Below are 16,196 nucleotides of genomic sequence, written 5' to 3' on the forward strand. Positions count from 1 at the left end.
GATGGGTGGGGAGGAGATGAGGTTGTGTAATCTCACCACCACCCCCCTGTACTGCACACCAGCTGCAGGTAACACGGTGGAAGAGGTGTCCCACAGCTGAATCTCCTGCCTCTTGGCACCAAGGGGGGAGGTAACAGTGCAGCAAAAGACTGACATGGTGAGAGAGAGAAATCAAATGTTCCAAGTGCATTTTCTGTAGTTTCCTAATACAAAACGTTCACCAGAAAATACAAATATACTCATCCTTTTTCAGTGCAGGTAGAAAACTTAGGAAAAGACAAAACTATTTACACCACAATGAGTATTTATCAGAATTTTCTATCCAAAACCATCATTTACAAAGAGTTTCAGTAGACTTGAAGTGAGGTGTAGTTGCTCAGCCACTGGAAACCAATCCCTGCTGAAGCTTTGCTGGAGTGCACTAACACTATGCCATACTTCACTGTAAAGGGTTTGCAAACACAGAGTAGGAAGCTGTAAAACTCTGAGTACTGTCTTTGTCACAAATACATAATTAAAGGCTATGTTTTGCTTCACATGCCTTACTGCATTTAAACAAGATCAAAAAACCAGTTAATGCCCAGGGCAAATAATTGGAAAGAAAAAAGCAGTTAGTTAAAACACATTACAAGAAGCATTATTTATTCCCTTTTCTATATATGTGCCACATGTATAGCCCGGATTTGCTGAATTGCTATGTACATATTACATTTCAGAGTTTAAACATTTAGCAGAAAAGCTGGAGGAAAAAAGAATATAAATGCAGCATTAGTACTTACCCTTATATCTCCATTTACAGCTCTGGAAGTGTGATTAAATGCATGTGCAGGGTCTTTGTTGTAAACTTTAAGGAAAGATCGGTCTTGAATATTCCTGGAATTAAAGAATCAGCAATGACAACAGATGAAAGCAGTTTTATTTACTTTGTTGCCTGAAAGTTTCAGGTAACAGACAAACATAGTAGGTCTGCAGTCGATCTATAAGAAAAACGTAAATGCCATAACTAAGACACATACAAACAAACAAAAGCCTGCTTTGATTCTCTTTCCCATGGGAAGTATCATTCTTTCAGTAGAACTCCACACCCATAAAAATTAGATAGTGTTAAGTTTCTTTCAAGATCCTGCCATAGAGTGAAAACACTTTGAAGACAATAGAACTTCAACATTTACACAGCACTCAAAAAGGATTTAGCTAATATTTACATGTTTTATTGTGCACTCAGCCCACATAAATTTTTGCTATTCTAAGAAGCGAGAATATCAAAAGAAAAGCAGTCTTTCTAACTGTAATGAGGAAATTTTAATTATCAGCTTGTTCACAAAGCTACAAAAAAATCCACAAAAGCTGAAAATTCAGTTGTAGATAAATTCTTCCTCTAAACTTTATCTATAATAAAGGAAGTTTTTAAAGGGAAAAAGTGTTGCAGAAACAAATTAGCAAAAAATTTGATGAAAGCTTACACAGAAATAATTTAGATGAAAGGCCCTACAAGAATACTTTTGTTTTATTTGGTCTCTACACTTTGTCTTTGATTAGTTAATTTTTTAACTACAACATTTAGGAAAGAGATGACAGTTTTTCATTTTGTTTCAAGACCTACCTTCCAATAATTTTATGGCTTTGACATTTGCCCTGAGCTCTGCTGATTTCTGGTTCACCTTTAATCAGTAGCAAAGCCTCCAATCTACGCTCACTTACATCCTTTCAAAGCTACGATTCCTTTCATTTCCCTGTAGTGATCTCTAGAGAATTTACTTACACATGTGACTGAATTCCTTTCCTCCAGGTGCAGCTACAAGTCTAGTGAACTGATCTTAATCACTTGGATTATAATTTAAAAATGAAGGGAAGGATTGTTGGGCAGGTCCAATTTCTTTCTTACAATGTCATATTACAATCAGTGATTGCTTTGAATAGGTAGCTAGTCAGAACTTGTGTTGCTGCTGTAGATGTCAAGTAGTTATTAAAGAAGCCCCGCAGCTTGAGAGACAGATCAGTGTCTTGTGTTTAAGAACTGGAGGGCTGATGAGAAGTTTAGTATTTATGAGTGTTTACTTGTAGACTGCATAGGAAAATAGCTACCTTGCGGCAAGTTCGAGTTCTTCAATTATTTACGGTAACATAAACTGTTTTCTTCCATCTTGCAAATGCGACCCTTTGGCTCTGAGACCTGCACTGGGAGGCTCAGTTACCATTGTCTGCCTCGGACTTGGGACTGTACTCTTCTCGATACAAAGCAAGCTCACTCATCTTCCATTCAAGAAATGGCATATTATCATTTAAATAAATTTTATCTGCTGTCTTTTCTGTCTGATAGCTATGAGATGGTACCTCAAACAACTGGAGTTTTTTAAAAGGCATTTTCCATAAATATTTCTTGTGGAAACATGACACTTTAAAGTAAAACATTGCTGCAAGGCAAAGAACCAAAATACTAGGCATTTGATCTCTGATATGAATGTATTTCACATCATGTTGCTATTCTAAGATAAACATTACTGATAACAGGTATTTATTACTGTACATTTATTATTACTATAATTTGCATTACTGTAGCTCCCAGATGCCCTTGGCATGTTCAAGGGCCTCACTGATCTGCGTATGCTGTGTAAACACACCAGGAAGACAACTTTTCACCAACTTACAAGGTGAATAAGAGTCACAAACGACAATAGAATAGTTGCAGGAAGATAAGGGAACAAAAAGAACTCAGAAGATCACAGTTTCACCAGCCAGAGGAACAGTAAACAAATGCTGGAACCACAGGCATGCTCTGAGTAGGCAGTGCAACAGAGAGAGTGGGAAGGAGACCAAGGCAGTGGTTTTGCAGATGTCTGTGGACAGCACCTTCCAAGCATGTTAGAGGGCTGCCTGAGAGAGAGGGAAGGCACTTGTTTGAAAATTAAAGATGCAGAATTCAAACTGGCATTATTCACCAAGTGGGAGCAGATGGCACTTGGTACTCAACAAGAAATGAAAAGTAGCATTGAAGTGGTCTTGGAGGAGCCTTCATAATGAAGACAAGTGGTTTAATGAGATGGAGAAGATACAGTCAGAGGACAAGTGAAAAATGAATGCATGCAGAACAGTCTGCTTGTCAAACAAGGAGAATGATCTTTGTTGCTTCATTTGAATGGGTAAGAGCAAGCAAGATTACAGCAAGATTACCTATTACCTGTGCCAACTGCCAAGAAAAGCCAATTACAGCAGTTGCTATTAAAAAGTTAAAGAATTACATAAGTGTTTTTTCTCTGTGTGATGGGAAATGAAAGGCTGTAAAATAGGGATGCTCTGGAGCACAAATCTGAAGTCCACACTAGATGCAGAGCCCTGAACCACTTTAAGAAAAAGACTGGACAAAAGTAGAAAGGCAGAGCTTTGTCCCCAGTGATAAAAAAAAAAAATTAAAAGGAAGGAGAAAAGAAAAAGAGAAAAGGAAGGAGGAGAAGAATGAGAAGGAGATGAAGCAGATAGAAGAAGGAGAAGAAGGGGGAGAAGGGGGAGAAGGGGGAGAAGGGGGAGAAGGGGGAGAAGGGGGAGAAGGGGGAGAAGGGGGAGAAGGGGGAGAAGGGGGAGAAGGGGGAGAAGGGGGAGAAGGGGGAGAAGGGGGAGAAGGGGGAGAAGGGGGAGAAGGGGGAGAAGGGGGAGAAGGGGGAGAAGGGGGAGAAGGGGGAGAAGGGGGAGAAGGGGGAGAAAGGAGAAAGAAAAAAGAAGGAGGGAGGATGAGAAGAAAAAAAATAATAATAAGAAAAAAAAAGAAGAAAAAAAATAAGAAGAAGAAAAAGAAGAAGAAAAAGCAGAAGGTGTATGATGGCCTAATGCAAGGCACAGAAGAACATGGAGCAGCCTCTGAGGGAGATGGAGAGCTTAAAGACCTGACTGAAACCCCTCTGTTTAAAGGAAAGAAAGCAGAGGATTGAAGGAAGACATGGCAAACAAAGGAGAGAAAAGGGATGCTTTATTTCACCTGTTCTCTGAGGGGAGACACTGACAAGATGTTGTGATGTGTAAGGAACAGAAATGGAGAAATGGTTGTGAAAATTATTCAAAGGTGGTGAAAATGCATGTTATGGACTCCATTAACCTGGAATTAACCTGGAATTGCTGAGGTTTCCTAAGTGAGAAGGCTGGCAGAACTGAAGGAGGGAATTTTGTTATGAAGGAAGTCAGCTGGAAATGCCTGACAATACAGGCATAGGAACAGAGGAAGCAGATGTTGGGTTGAGCCAGGCCTGAGGCTGGCAGAGTGACGCCTGCAATGGGAGCAAGGGAAAAAAGGTGGAGCGGCATGAGGGTAATCAACAACTGCATTCTCAGGGGCATGAAGTCATAAACTGCTAGTCTGAAACTCAAGGGAAGATGGAGGGATAAAGGGAGAAAGAAGGGCTAGATGATGGTAGGCAATAATGCACTTGGCAACAGAGATGTAGTAACCCCTATCGTGATTCAATCAGTTGATCTGATCTTGTGAATAAACTGTTTGATGTATAAGAAACTTGGGTACATGTTGAAAGATGATGATGTTTGATGAAAAAAGTCAGATGGGTCTTCACATAGGCATTACAGTGGCCAAACATGGGTGTGGCAGTCTGCAAAGCAAATAAGATTAAAAGAAATTGAAATCCAAGAGACTGGCTAATGACAAGACACTGGACAGACAGCCTGAGGAAAGCAAGACAGAGATGAGAAAATGGAGTGTGGTGCTGTTCAAAGATTAAGAACAGGGAATGGGGAAATTGGGTTGGGAAGGGCTAGAAAAGCTCCAACTTGCTCTTTTAACCACAGCATGATAAGGAGGAACACCTTAGCCATAGGATCTCCAGAAGAAACAAGACAGGAGTGGACAGTACACTTCTCTTGCACCACAAAATTTTCCTGTATTAGTGGCAGACTAGCAGAGAGCAAACAGCTTTTCTGCTTTCTCCTCCATCTTCCTATGCAAAAATGGACAAATCTCTATCCATTTTTATCACAGTTCATTTATAAAGTGTAGCATGTCTGCGGTGTACCTGAGAGCTTTATTTATGCATGATTTGGGACTTTCTAGGGACCCTGAGACCCTGGAACTTCTGCTGAAGAAACCTGGTTAATTAAGAAGCTGCACTCCCACAAAATAAAGGATAGAAAGGTGAAGCATGTATTGACCAAGCTCTGAATGAGTGAAATGAATGCATCGGTTGCTGTATCCTGACATATAACAGAAAGAAAGTGCCACAGAGCTTTGGCTGTGTTAGATGGCTCAACTGGCACCGGTGTGAGGACATCAGTGACATGCATGTTTGTTACTTCAGGCTCATGAGATCAGGCTTTGCACTCCCAATAAGGAAACAACCCAGCTTTTCTGTAAATGTTTATTCTGCATTCTGTATTTTAAATGATTGTGTCTCTGGTAAAATTCAATAAATGTATTAAATATGTGAACCTTTGTATTTTATACAAATATTTCAACAAAGCATGCCATTCATCAGTGGCTTGTGCAATGGATATTGCACCTACAGCTAAAGGTATTGTCAGACCAGACCTCCTGGATTACTCAGATACCACTGAACATACCTTATGTGTCAGGCCACTCTCTGTCAGATCCTTATCAACCCCATTTTTTTTTATTCTATAAGTGCCAACAAAACAAAAAAACACACAAAAAACCCCCCAATCCCATGAAACCAGCAGCTATAATGTCATGTCTTACCTCACATCACACAATTCATAGTATATGTTTCTGCTCTCATCCTTGATGTAAATGGCAACACTGGGCGATTCCAGCATTTTCATTGTCAGCTGCTGGGGGAAGGCACTTACAAAGAGGGCACGAATTGTGTCTGTGCTTGTGATCTCATTTGGCATCCTCAACTGCTTTGTTTCATCTCCATACTGAAGATACAATACACCTGCAAGCAAAAGCAATAGAAGTTACATATTCTTAAATGCACAGTAATGATCTGGTTTCAAAGTCTATGCAGAACACAGACCAAGCCCCTAATGAAAAGAGAAAAAACAGCTCACTCTCTTTAAAAAATAAAGCACATATATCATTCTCCTTATCAACAGACTATTGGAATAGAGCACTGAACAATTATATGGTTTGGCCCTGATGAATGTGCTAGTCCCAGTACTGAGATGCCTCTTATTTTATTTCAGTTAGATAAATCAGAAGTTTACCTCAGAAATCCTATTGGAAAATCTCAAACAACTTCCACTACAGAACCAAATTGGTTCTGTAGTGGAAGTTGTTGGTAAATCACAAGGTACTTTTAAAAAAAGTAGCTGAGGAAGAAATTTATCCTTTTATAGCATCCAGCTTTCCTTATACATAACCTCACACTTACCAATAAAACCAAAATTTTCATTTTAGCTCAAGGAATTTTATACTCACAGTTCAATTTGCTGGCATTATATAGCATAAAGCCTCAGGTGAGAACTCCTTCCAGGAGTAAAACTGAGGTACCCCACAAAAAAACAAGAGCAATTTTGGAACCTTTCAGTTTCACAGAACCATTAATAATCATTCTTAGTGCTCAGGGAGAAACATAAGTAATCTCAAATGCAGAATTGCAAAATATGGACATTCTTATTCACTCAAGACAGAACACCTTTGTGATACAGCTGTTTTCAGGGAATGGGAGGCCATGATACACTCAATAATGGAAAGAAACATGAATAATACAAACCAGGGGACTGAGGGAAGGGGTATGAAGAACCTCTTCCATGATGCCTGTGCTGACCCTGCCAGGCCTATGCTGATTCCTGTACAACCAGCACTGGCCAGTACTGCATGAGTGTGGCTCATGAGCATTGCTACAGCCCAGTCCCATGCCATCGTGACCTCCAAAGCCCTCCAAGGACTAAAGCACTCAGCCATCTCAATTAACAGAAGAAATCAGTCTGGACTTGATGGAGTTGATGAGTTCTAACCATGCTGGGTCTAGCTCCTAAAGAAAACCAAAAGATCTTCTCATGAGCATCTCCAGTGTGGGAAGGTTTATTGGGACCTGCATCTCAGGAAAGAAGCTGCCACAGGACTGCAACTAAACTAAGCAATTTCTTGGGATGTACAGCACTAGGGAGTAGATTCAGAAGCTCTCATGAGCATCTCCAGTGTGGGAAGGTTTATTGGGACCTGCATCTCAGGAAAGAAGCTGCCACAGGACTGCAACTAAACTAAGCAATTTCTTGGGATGTACAGCACTAGGGAGTAGATTCAGAAGCAAGTGTTCAGCTGAACTACTTTGGATACAAGGAGATGGGGACTGGTAAGCCCAGTTGAGTGCACTGTGCTGTTTCTGAGCCATCCCAGGTGTCTGTACAACACTGCATTGTCCCAGGGGGAAACGCCTTTACTGTCCTGCTGTCTGTACGAGATGGGGCAAGTGTAGCTTCCACAGTGGTGTAAAAAGATGGCAGATCACAGAATCACAGAATGGCTGAGGTTGAAAGGAACCTCTGGAGGTCATCTGGTCCACCCTCATCCCACTCAAACAGGGACAGATACAGCCACTTGTGCAGGACAATGTCCAGACAGTTTTTGTGTATCTTCTAGGACAGACACTCCACAGCCTTTCTGGGGAATTTGTGTCAGTGCTTGGTCAATCACACAGTGAAGAAGGGTTTCCTGACATTAGAGGGAATCTCATGTTTCATTTGGTGATTATTGTCTTTGGCCTTCTCAGTGGGCATGAATGAAGAAAGTCTGGCTCTTCTTTGCTCCCTCCCTTCAGGTTCTTTTGTACACTGATGACATTACTGCCCTTGAGCCTTCTCTTCTCCAGGCCGAACAGTCCCAGCTCTCCCAGCCTGTCAGAGCAAAGAGGCTCCAAGCAAGTTAATAATCCTCGTGACCCTCTACTGGATTCTGTCCAATCTTGGGAGGATTCCGTGCTTTGCATCAACCAATAATTAACACAGGTGGGCTAGAGCCAGGCAGAGCATTTTACACAACCTGAATTCACCACAGCAGTTGCAGTGTAGATGCACTGTAAAGTTGTTCTCCCATGATCAATATGATCAGGAGGGTTGGGAACACAAGGCCCTCAGTGCAGTTGCCATCAGCCATCAGCAAATCTCAGCAAATCACAAAATTTAGATTTGACTCAAGTCAATGAGTTGCACTTGAAAGTCAGCAACAGGATGGGTGCTTTATGGTGCTGAGGTACAAACACTGAGCAAAAGCAATGGGAAAAGCTGAGGTCCTAGAATACAAAGGCAATTTATGAAAAGAAGGCATTCCAAGCTGAGCCCTGTTTCCCCTTAGTCTTTAGTATTTCTGTCCCTATGTTTTCTGTAATTGCTATGAAGGAGAGCAGAAACAGTCAGATGTTCCTACAATCAGTGGGTAATTGTGCTTGCACTTAGGGAAGGAAGATGTTAACTTTCCTGAATACTAAACAGACTACTCAGCATTACCTAACTATTATTTAATATTAGGCTGCTTTTATAAAATAGAGCTGTTAACTTAATCTTTGTATTATTATCAAGAGCTGATACCTCTTTCTTCATTAGACTGCAATCAAATCCCATATAAATCCTACTACAAATTTCCATTTTCCTTTGTCTGGAAAAACTTTTTCAGACTGAAATTAAACTAAACTAGTTTCCTTTCAAAGACTGAGAGGAGTTTTCCTATGACTTTTATTTATAATGCCAATATTTAATGAGCTATTAAACGATTTTTCTCTTTTTTTAATTATAATTGGAGACATCATTTACTTCTTTATTCATCATTTATGTCTTTATGTTTCTAGGTAAAATTGTCTTTTTAGTGCTCAAATATTCTATGCAGCTAAACATTCTTTAGGATTCAGAAACTACATTTGTAAAAAAATTAAACAAGTTAATGATTGCATTTATTTCACTTTTCCAAGATATGCAAAGACATACTCATTTTTGATGATAACTTTCAGTTATGAAAAAGTTCTTCCTTATGAAGAACATAAGGAACCTTCTACGTTTTAGCATTTAAATTTTATTGGATTTAGTGGCAAAAAAAAAATCTTTTTTTGGTTAAAAAGATAGGTTTTGCATACCAGCTTTGCAGTTGGGTGTGACTTGCTTTTCTGCCCAGTTTAAAAGTTAGTGCAAAATTTAGAAATGCTAGTTTTGCATTTCAGACCATTAAAACCACACTCAATATTGAGCTACTGAACCATTAACACAGAATAAGTGGCAGAGTTGAAAAATCTTCCTTACACACAAGTCTTGATTCTGCCTGTACTTCAATGTTCCCACAAAATACTGACCCAAAGCAAAATCACAGTTGTCCTTGAGTCCTGAATTTTCAAAGTAAATATGCATATTATGCCTTAAAACAGACAGCTTAAACATACAACTTGGAGAAGTGTTTTGGCCCCAATCCCACTTGAGAGAGGAAAAGATGTTTTCAAAAGCATAATAAATTATTTTTTTCTTTGTCCTCCTTTAAATCACATGCCCTTAAAAAACCCTGCTGCCTTTCCTCTTGAGTTGCCTGATCCACATCATGATACAGCAATGCTTTAGGGCATTTCCTATTTGACAGAACTAACTGCTCACTTCTAAAAATCCTTTTTGAGCATGACAAAATAAAGAGACTCAAAATCCATTAGTTAAAATCATTCACAATATTCTTCTTCCACACATTGCCCAGGTGAAATTCTGAACAGCGACAATACCCACAGGTTCCGCTTCATGTAAGCTGTTGGAGCTCTGAGGTTTGTTTTACCTTCAGCTAAAAAATCACTCCCATGGAGATTAAAGCAAGAAGAAATAGAATATAACTTAGACATGGTTTTTGTTAGGGCACAGAACATACGTCAGCAAAGCTGCTGGAAAGATAATTAAACACAAGGGATGTTCCTGTCTCCATGTTCCCTCAAGTCCCTCTTGCACTTACTTATGCTTCTTTACAATGGATTTACCTGAAACATGAAGATTGTGCCCATTTTTGCACATCACAAATCAAGGAGGACTATGAAATTCCCTGCTGCTCCAGGACAACACGTATGAAGATGACTGTGAACAAGGTAACAATGCCACACAAACAGTTTTGAAAGTGCACGTCAGACAATGCTGTGGCTCCCACTTCCAAGAACTCTTGAGGTACTGCCAGCCCTGCACTGCCCTATAGCTACAACACAAACTAGAATATTCAGCCATTCCCTTTGTCATGTAGTATAAGTTAGCTGCAGAAATACCTCCGGAATTTTTGATCATTCCTCGCCCTACAAGCAACAGACCACAGACTTAAACACAGGCCACAGCAGAAAACATTTGCATGCAGGCCTCAGTAACATCAGCCTTGTAACAAATTGCTTCACAACATTCCTGTCAACAAAGAGGTATGCTTTAGAAAAGGGAAATTAAACACCTAAGAGGCAAAAGAACATGTTCAAAGAAAGGTTTACAAGCATCAAACCCAGATCTGATGATGATCCTGTGAGCACACCACATGACTGCCCTTTCCTTCCCTACATACAGAGCTCTTTCAAAACACAGTATTTTCTGTTACCTCTTTATCAACAGTCAGTGGCAGGGTGTGCAAAATATTTCATAATTTCTCTCAGGGATGATCTACATGAAACACAACCCAGTGCAATGAAAGATGCAGAGTTACCCTGACTCGGGTGGCTGAGCCCATCCATGCTGGGTTGGGATGCCTGAGCAGCCTTCTTGTGCCTTTAGCCAGCACAGCTCTGAGCTCAGGCACACACACCACGTTCACAGAAAGGCCTTCAGCTCAGACAGTGCTGCTGAGCTGCAAAACCCACCTGGGAGCTGAGGACATGCCCTCACAGTGTGATGGTGAATCTCACCTGAACACACGGGGTCTGGGCTGGCTTTAGAGCATGGAGCTGCATAACCACAGCAGGGTTGGCACAGCACCCATACTGGTAAGACCATAACTCCTGAGTCACAACTGGTAAATGTTTACTCCTTATGGCAAGAGCTAATGTCATGCAGCTGTCAGGAAACCACCCAGTTCATACCTCTCAGCACCTCCATCACATACACGGTGCTGACCTAACCCTAAGCACCACGTTATCATGGTTATATTGCTAGCAATGATCTCCATATAGGGCAGCTTACATACTTAGGAGAACTTTAAACACAATTAGCTTTTGTTTAAAAAACAAAAATTATCTTTAGAAATGGATTATTTAAGAGACAAAAGTTAAATACCTGATAAAACAAGAGTAAGTAAACAAACAAGATTGTGTCCTCTTCTGTGACCTTTAAGAGTATCTGTTAATTCTCTCAAATGATAGATTTTAATGGAGAAATATAATTTCTCACATAATTCTCTTATAACAAAGAAGAAAAAAACTGAGGCAGAAAGTTATTTAACTCATCAGTTTTATGAAATAAAATACAGTTAACCTTACATTTGAGTTCATGAGTTTCTTTTCTGTGAAGCTACAGGACTCCCTCTCTGTAGGCAAGATGTCTTACAAATTTCTGCATTGAAATATCTTACTGGCATTTGGCAATACCTTAATCCAGCTGAAGAGAAGTATTAACTGAAGATAAAATCTGTATTTGGCTGGTATAGGATACTTGGGCACTGGAGCATTGAAACCTTCCCACAGAACCAAAAACACTGGCACGAACAAGGCACTCCTACTCTCTTCCAACACAGCTATTGTATGTATCCTCTGCTTTAGCTTGATCTGCCACCATAAGTCCATTGAGTCACTGTCTCTGTCCTTCATGCTGAAGTCAGCAGCAATGGTAACAAGCAAAAGTGAGAAAAGGCATCCTTGTTTCTTACTTATATTTATGTCAAGTCATTACTTGACACTTGCATGAGTTTTAAAAACTAAGGATAATCTTTGAAGTCTCAATGATAACTGTTTTTGTTGGGGCCAGGTCTTTCCTCAAAAGCACATTTTTAAATTTTAATTTCTTATAACTAAGATTTCAAGATACTTCCATTTTTCTTTGCTTTTGACAAAATTGTCATATATAAGACTGTAAGGATGGCATAGGCCCATATTGTTGTTCACTGTTCCCCATCCCTCCTTTCCCCCAGCTATCTAATAAACAGAGCAAACACACATCACCAAATTCTGCCAAAGTTATGCAGAAACAAGTTTATAACAATAACAACTCTTGCAGCACGAAAGAAATTCCTCAATATTAAGTTCTTACTTTCCATACCCTCAAGACTTAAGTCTCCTATTTCACCACAGTTTCAACTAGTCTGAGGTCATTGCCACGATCCTTGTGGTATTTCTAGCCTGAAGCTCTCATAACTTCAGTTAGTAGTCCCTCCTGAAAATCTGTCCTCCACATTCAGAAAATGTTCTATAAATATACTTAGCTGTCCTAAAATACTAAGAGAATAAAAAAGTAGATATTTTAATGAATAAAAACAATTACTTATTTAATTTCTTTTTTTGCACAATAGTCTGAAGAGATTTGTTCAAGGTATTAAGTTGTTTGATAACAGTTTCAATAAAATCAGGAACTGTTTAATTTAGTCCAGTATTACTTTTTACTGCTATTTCATTCTTCTCTGCCACTTACAGTGACTTGCAATCATTTGCTACTTAATGAAAAAGACAGATGGAAAACTCAGTAGTCACATAAATTTCCTACCAAAATGTTATGAAAAATAAAGGTTTTTAACTGCCACTAAAATACTACCACTTTTCAACAAACAAATGCATTCTTATTTATTCTTGTTTTTACTTATTCTTCTGGCTAAGAAGAATAAGTAAAAACAAAACAAAAAAAAAGGACAACTTTTTTTTACCTAAAGAAAATGCAGTATTTTCCCTGTCTGATTCCTGATAAAATCTGTGAAAAAGCTTCTTGTCAAAAGGCAACTTTGTCTATATACCTATTTCAGCAAGTCCATCTACTGTGAAAAGTTACTTCTATCATCTAGAGATTCTGAGAGAACATTTCAGTTTAACCAAGTTCCCCAGGTAGAAATCAATGTTCTGGCAGGATCACCTTTGGACAATAATTGCATTCTGCTGCACAGAACAGCCCAACTGACCAACAAGGAGACTTTTTCATACCCCGAACTGACAAAACAACGCCAGCAAACTTGGAAGAACACAAAAGCCTTATGATACTGGATGAAAAAATATTTTAAAAATTACAAGTGAACAACTCAGTGAGATGAACAAGAAGTTTCATATACCAGAGTTATTTTTCAGAGGCCCCCCTGAGGCTCTGCCATGCTGCATTTACTGCACTCACATTCACCAGTTTTGCACAATAAAATCAGAGAACTCCACACACACAGGCACAGGACATGCCCATGCAGAATCTGCTTTAGTCCACCAGAAGCTGAGCCCCTGACCTCTGAAGGAGCTCCCAGCCAAAAGGTGCCAAGCTGGCCAGTACAGTTTCCAAGGATGTGCCTGCCAAATCTCTGCAGATATGTGAAGCATTTAAGGTTACTGTAGTCAAGTACCTTACAGAAGGGCACTCTTGTTATTAACTTTTAAATGGGCAAAAGCCAAAAAGACAAGAAAATATCAATTAAATTTCTTGTTTTTCCTCTTCAATAAATGCACAAAAAAAGAGATCCTACCCAACTGTATTTCCTTTGTGTATAAATCAGCTGGATCAAACGCATTATTTAAGTAATAGCTATTTTTATAAACCATGTTTTTTAGTACTAAACGAGGTACAATTGATGTGTTCAAGGGCAGAATGTGACCATTTTAATAATCCACAGCCATGAAGCATCAAAGTAATGCAGGCATGCATGCCTTTGCAATTTTGCTCCATTTAGCAAATGGTCTGTATTTACAGGAAGAAATTCCCTTTAATATTTCTGAAGTTATTTCATTTCTAAAAAGTTCACTACTGTCAGTAACAAATTGAGGGGTTCAGCCATCAGCATTGAAGAGCATAGTTGGTTAGGGCACCACACCAAAAATTCACCTCTGTGGGCTCTAACAAACAGCTTGACTTTAAATGAAGTCCTCACAAGCTACTTTAGACAAGATCTTGGAACCAAGCCCTTAGTTTGCATGATTAAGAAGTATGCCAAGAGGCCATTCCCTAGACTCACTCCAATTTGTCATTATCTTTCATGTATTGGGGAACCAAAACTGGACACAGTGCAACCTCACAAATGGTGAGAAGAGGGGAATAATCACTTCCCTTGACCTGCTAGCTAAATTTTTCCCATAGACAGCTACGCAGTGCTCCCTTCCTGCAAGGACATGCTGCCAACACACAGGCACCCTGTTGTCATGCCCTATGTCCTTTCTGCAAAGCTGCTACCAAGCCTACCTGTCCTTGCAGGGCTGCTCTGTCCCTGATGAAAGGCTGCATTTGCCTCTCTGGAGTTTCATGGAGCTCCTGCTAGTCCATTTCTCTGGCTCATTGGGCCCCAGTGAAGTGGCCATCATTCAGCACACCAAATGCTCTCTCAAACTTGGTGTCAGACTTGACCCTACTGCTGGTTCATTCCATCCCAACAACAAGGTTTCTGACGTCAAAAATCACTGGAGAGAGTCCAGCCCTGAGGAGCACAGCTAAAACTCAGCTGCCAGTTACACACCCTGAAGGCCACTCCCACCTCGCCCTTGTGGCTACAAGGAGGCTATGAGAGATATGAAAGGCCTTGTTAAAGCCAAGGTAAACAACATCCACCCTCAAACCCACAGATGGTCTATTCATCACAGAAGGTAATTGGGCAAAGCAATGGTACAAGCACCTATCTCCTATGAGACAGCTGAGTAGTTAAAAAATATCCAGAAGTGCTCCCATCTTCAGAGCTGCTCAGACCATTGCCCCTATTGTCCCAAGAGAGCACCCTAATCAGCAGGCTATCAACAAGCTTCTGATGCAGTGATTATCCTCTTATCCTGCTTGAATAGGGTACTCTGTAGCCAGAAATGCAGAAAAGAGAGAGAGAACAAGAACTAATACAAGAGACAGTCCTACATGATACCATAGAGATGACATTATTTCCCTCTGGGAACAGAAACTTGAACTTAGGCCCAGCACAGTAATTATCTGTTAGAATCACTACCTAAATATATAAACAGTACTGGGAGCAATGATTAAATCCAAGAGCTGTCCTCATTCAGGGACTTGCTGTCAGCCCTGGCAGCAAATCCTAAATACAATGTGCTGAGGGACAGGCTATGCTTCTCTCCTTGGCTAAAGTCTTACCCTTCTTACAATGTGTGGAATTGCAATACAGCTTTTTCCTTTGCATACCCATGTCAAATGGAAGGCTCTGGTGTTTGTGTGACTTACTATATTAGAGGTAGACTTACAAATTTTGCCTAACACAAAAATTAGATCAGATTTATCCAAGTGATAGCTCCTGTCCTAGATATACCCCATGGGACAGCTCCATCTGGCCTCCTACCTTTCCTCTGAAGGAAGCAGGCCTGTACAAGATACTCCAGCTGCTAAATCTGTCTTACAGCAGACACCAAATGCTGAAGGCTCAAATTGCTGCTGCTAAATCAGAACATAAGTGATGGTAGAGCTCGATAAAGACATTACATCTTTTATGAGAGCATAATTTGGGATAAAGAGAAAAGCCACTGCCACCCTGGCATAGCTTTATTCAGTTCATCCAGGTTGTACACTCATTACTCTACCTCTCCTACTATCTTCACTACTTTTCATTCTGATTTATTCATGTTGCAAGGTTCTGAAATGGGAGTATTTTGTCACTAGGTATTACCCAACACAGTGAGGCACTGGTTTTGCTCAAGGTCCTTCAGTATAATTGCAGTGCAAATGAATAATAAAGGTTGCATTCAAAAGTCATTTAACAGATGTAGCAGTGACAGACACAGACTTACATAACTAATGTGTTTGCTTTATACACTGTACATCTTCTACTCCAGTATCACTGCAATGAACCCATTAGATCCATGCTGATACAACCTGCTGCAACAAAATTCAGCTCCAGTGTGACACAGCATCTAAAATATCCTCCATATCAGCTTTTTGGTGGCAGACAGAATGTGCCTCTGTTGAGACAGTATGTACTAAATAGTATCTTGCTCCTTGGAAGCATTTTTTTCAGGTTCTCCCCACACATTTTATTATAGGAGAAAGAAACTCGTAAGTAAACAGTAACTGTGGGTACAAGTGCTGGGGAGTCACATATTTCACTCTTTCCTATACCTGCCTTTCATATATCCTGTAGAGATAATAAATGAAACAGAAAAAACTCTGATATGTCAATATCATTCATTACATTCCTTTACTCTTTTGTTACATTTCAG

At 39.9% G+C, this 16,196-nt stretch overlaps 1 protein-coding gene across 14 annotated transcripts in view; it reads right to left on the reverse strand.

The window, feature by feature from the left end:
• The window catches only part of KIAA1217 (KIAA1217 ortholog), a 355,505-nt gene that overhangs the window by 72,961 nt on the left and 266,348 nt on the right, over positions 1 to 16,196 (reverse strand). For all 14 annotated transcript variants that reach the window (XM_077173875.1, XM_077173881.1, XM_077173889.1 and 11 more), the window contains 2 exons: positions 5,693 to 5,891; positions 780 to 873 (listed from right to left, as the gene is read on the reverse strand). In XM_077173875.1, coding sequence (XP_077029990.1) covers positions 780 to 873; positions 5,693 to 5,891 — 293 coding nt within the window. The remainder of the gene's footprint in view (positions 1 to 779; positions 874 to 5,692; positions 5,892 to 16,196) is intronic.

The sequence above is a fragment of the Agelaius phoeniceus genome, chromosome 1 (assembly GCF_051311805.1).
Source record: "Agelaius phoeniceus isolate bAgePho1 chromosome 1, bAgePho1.hap1, whole genome shotgun sequence".
In the NCBI taxonomy this organism is placed as follows: domain Eukaryota; kingdom Metazoa; phylum Chordata; class Aves; order Passeriformes; family Icteridae; genus Agelaius; species Agelaius phoeniceus.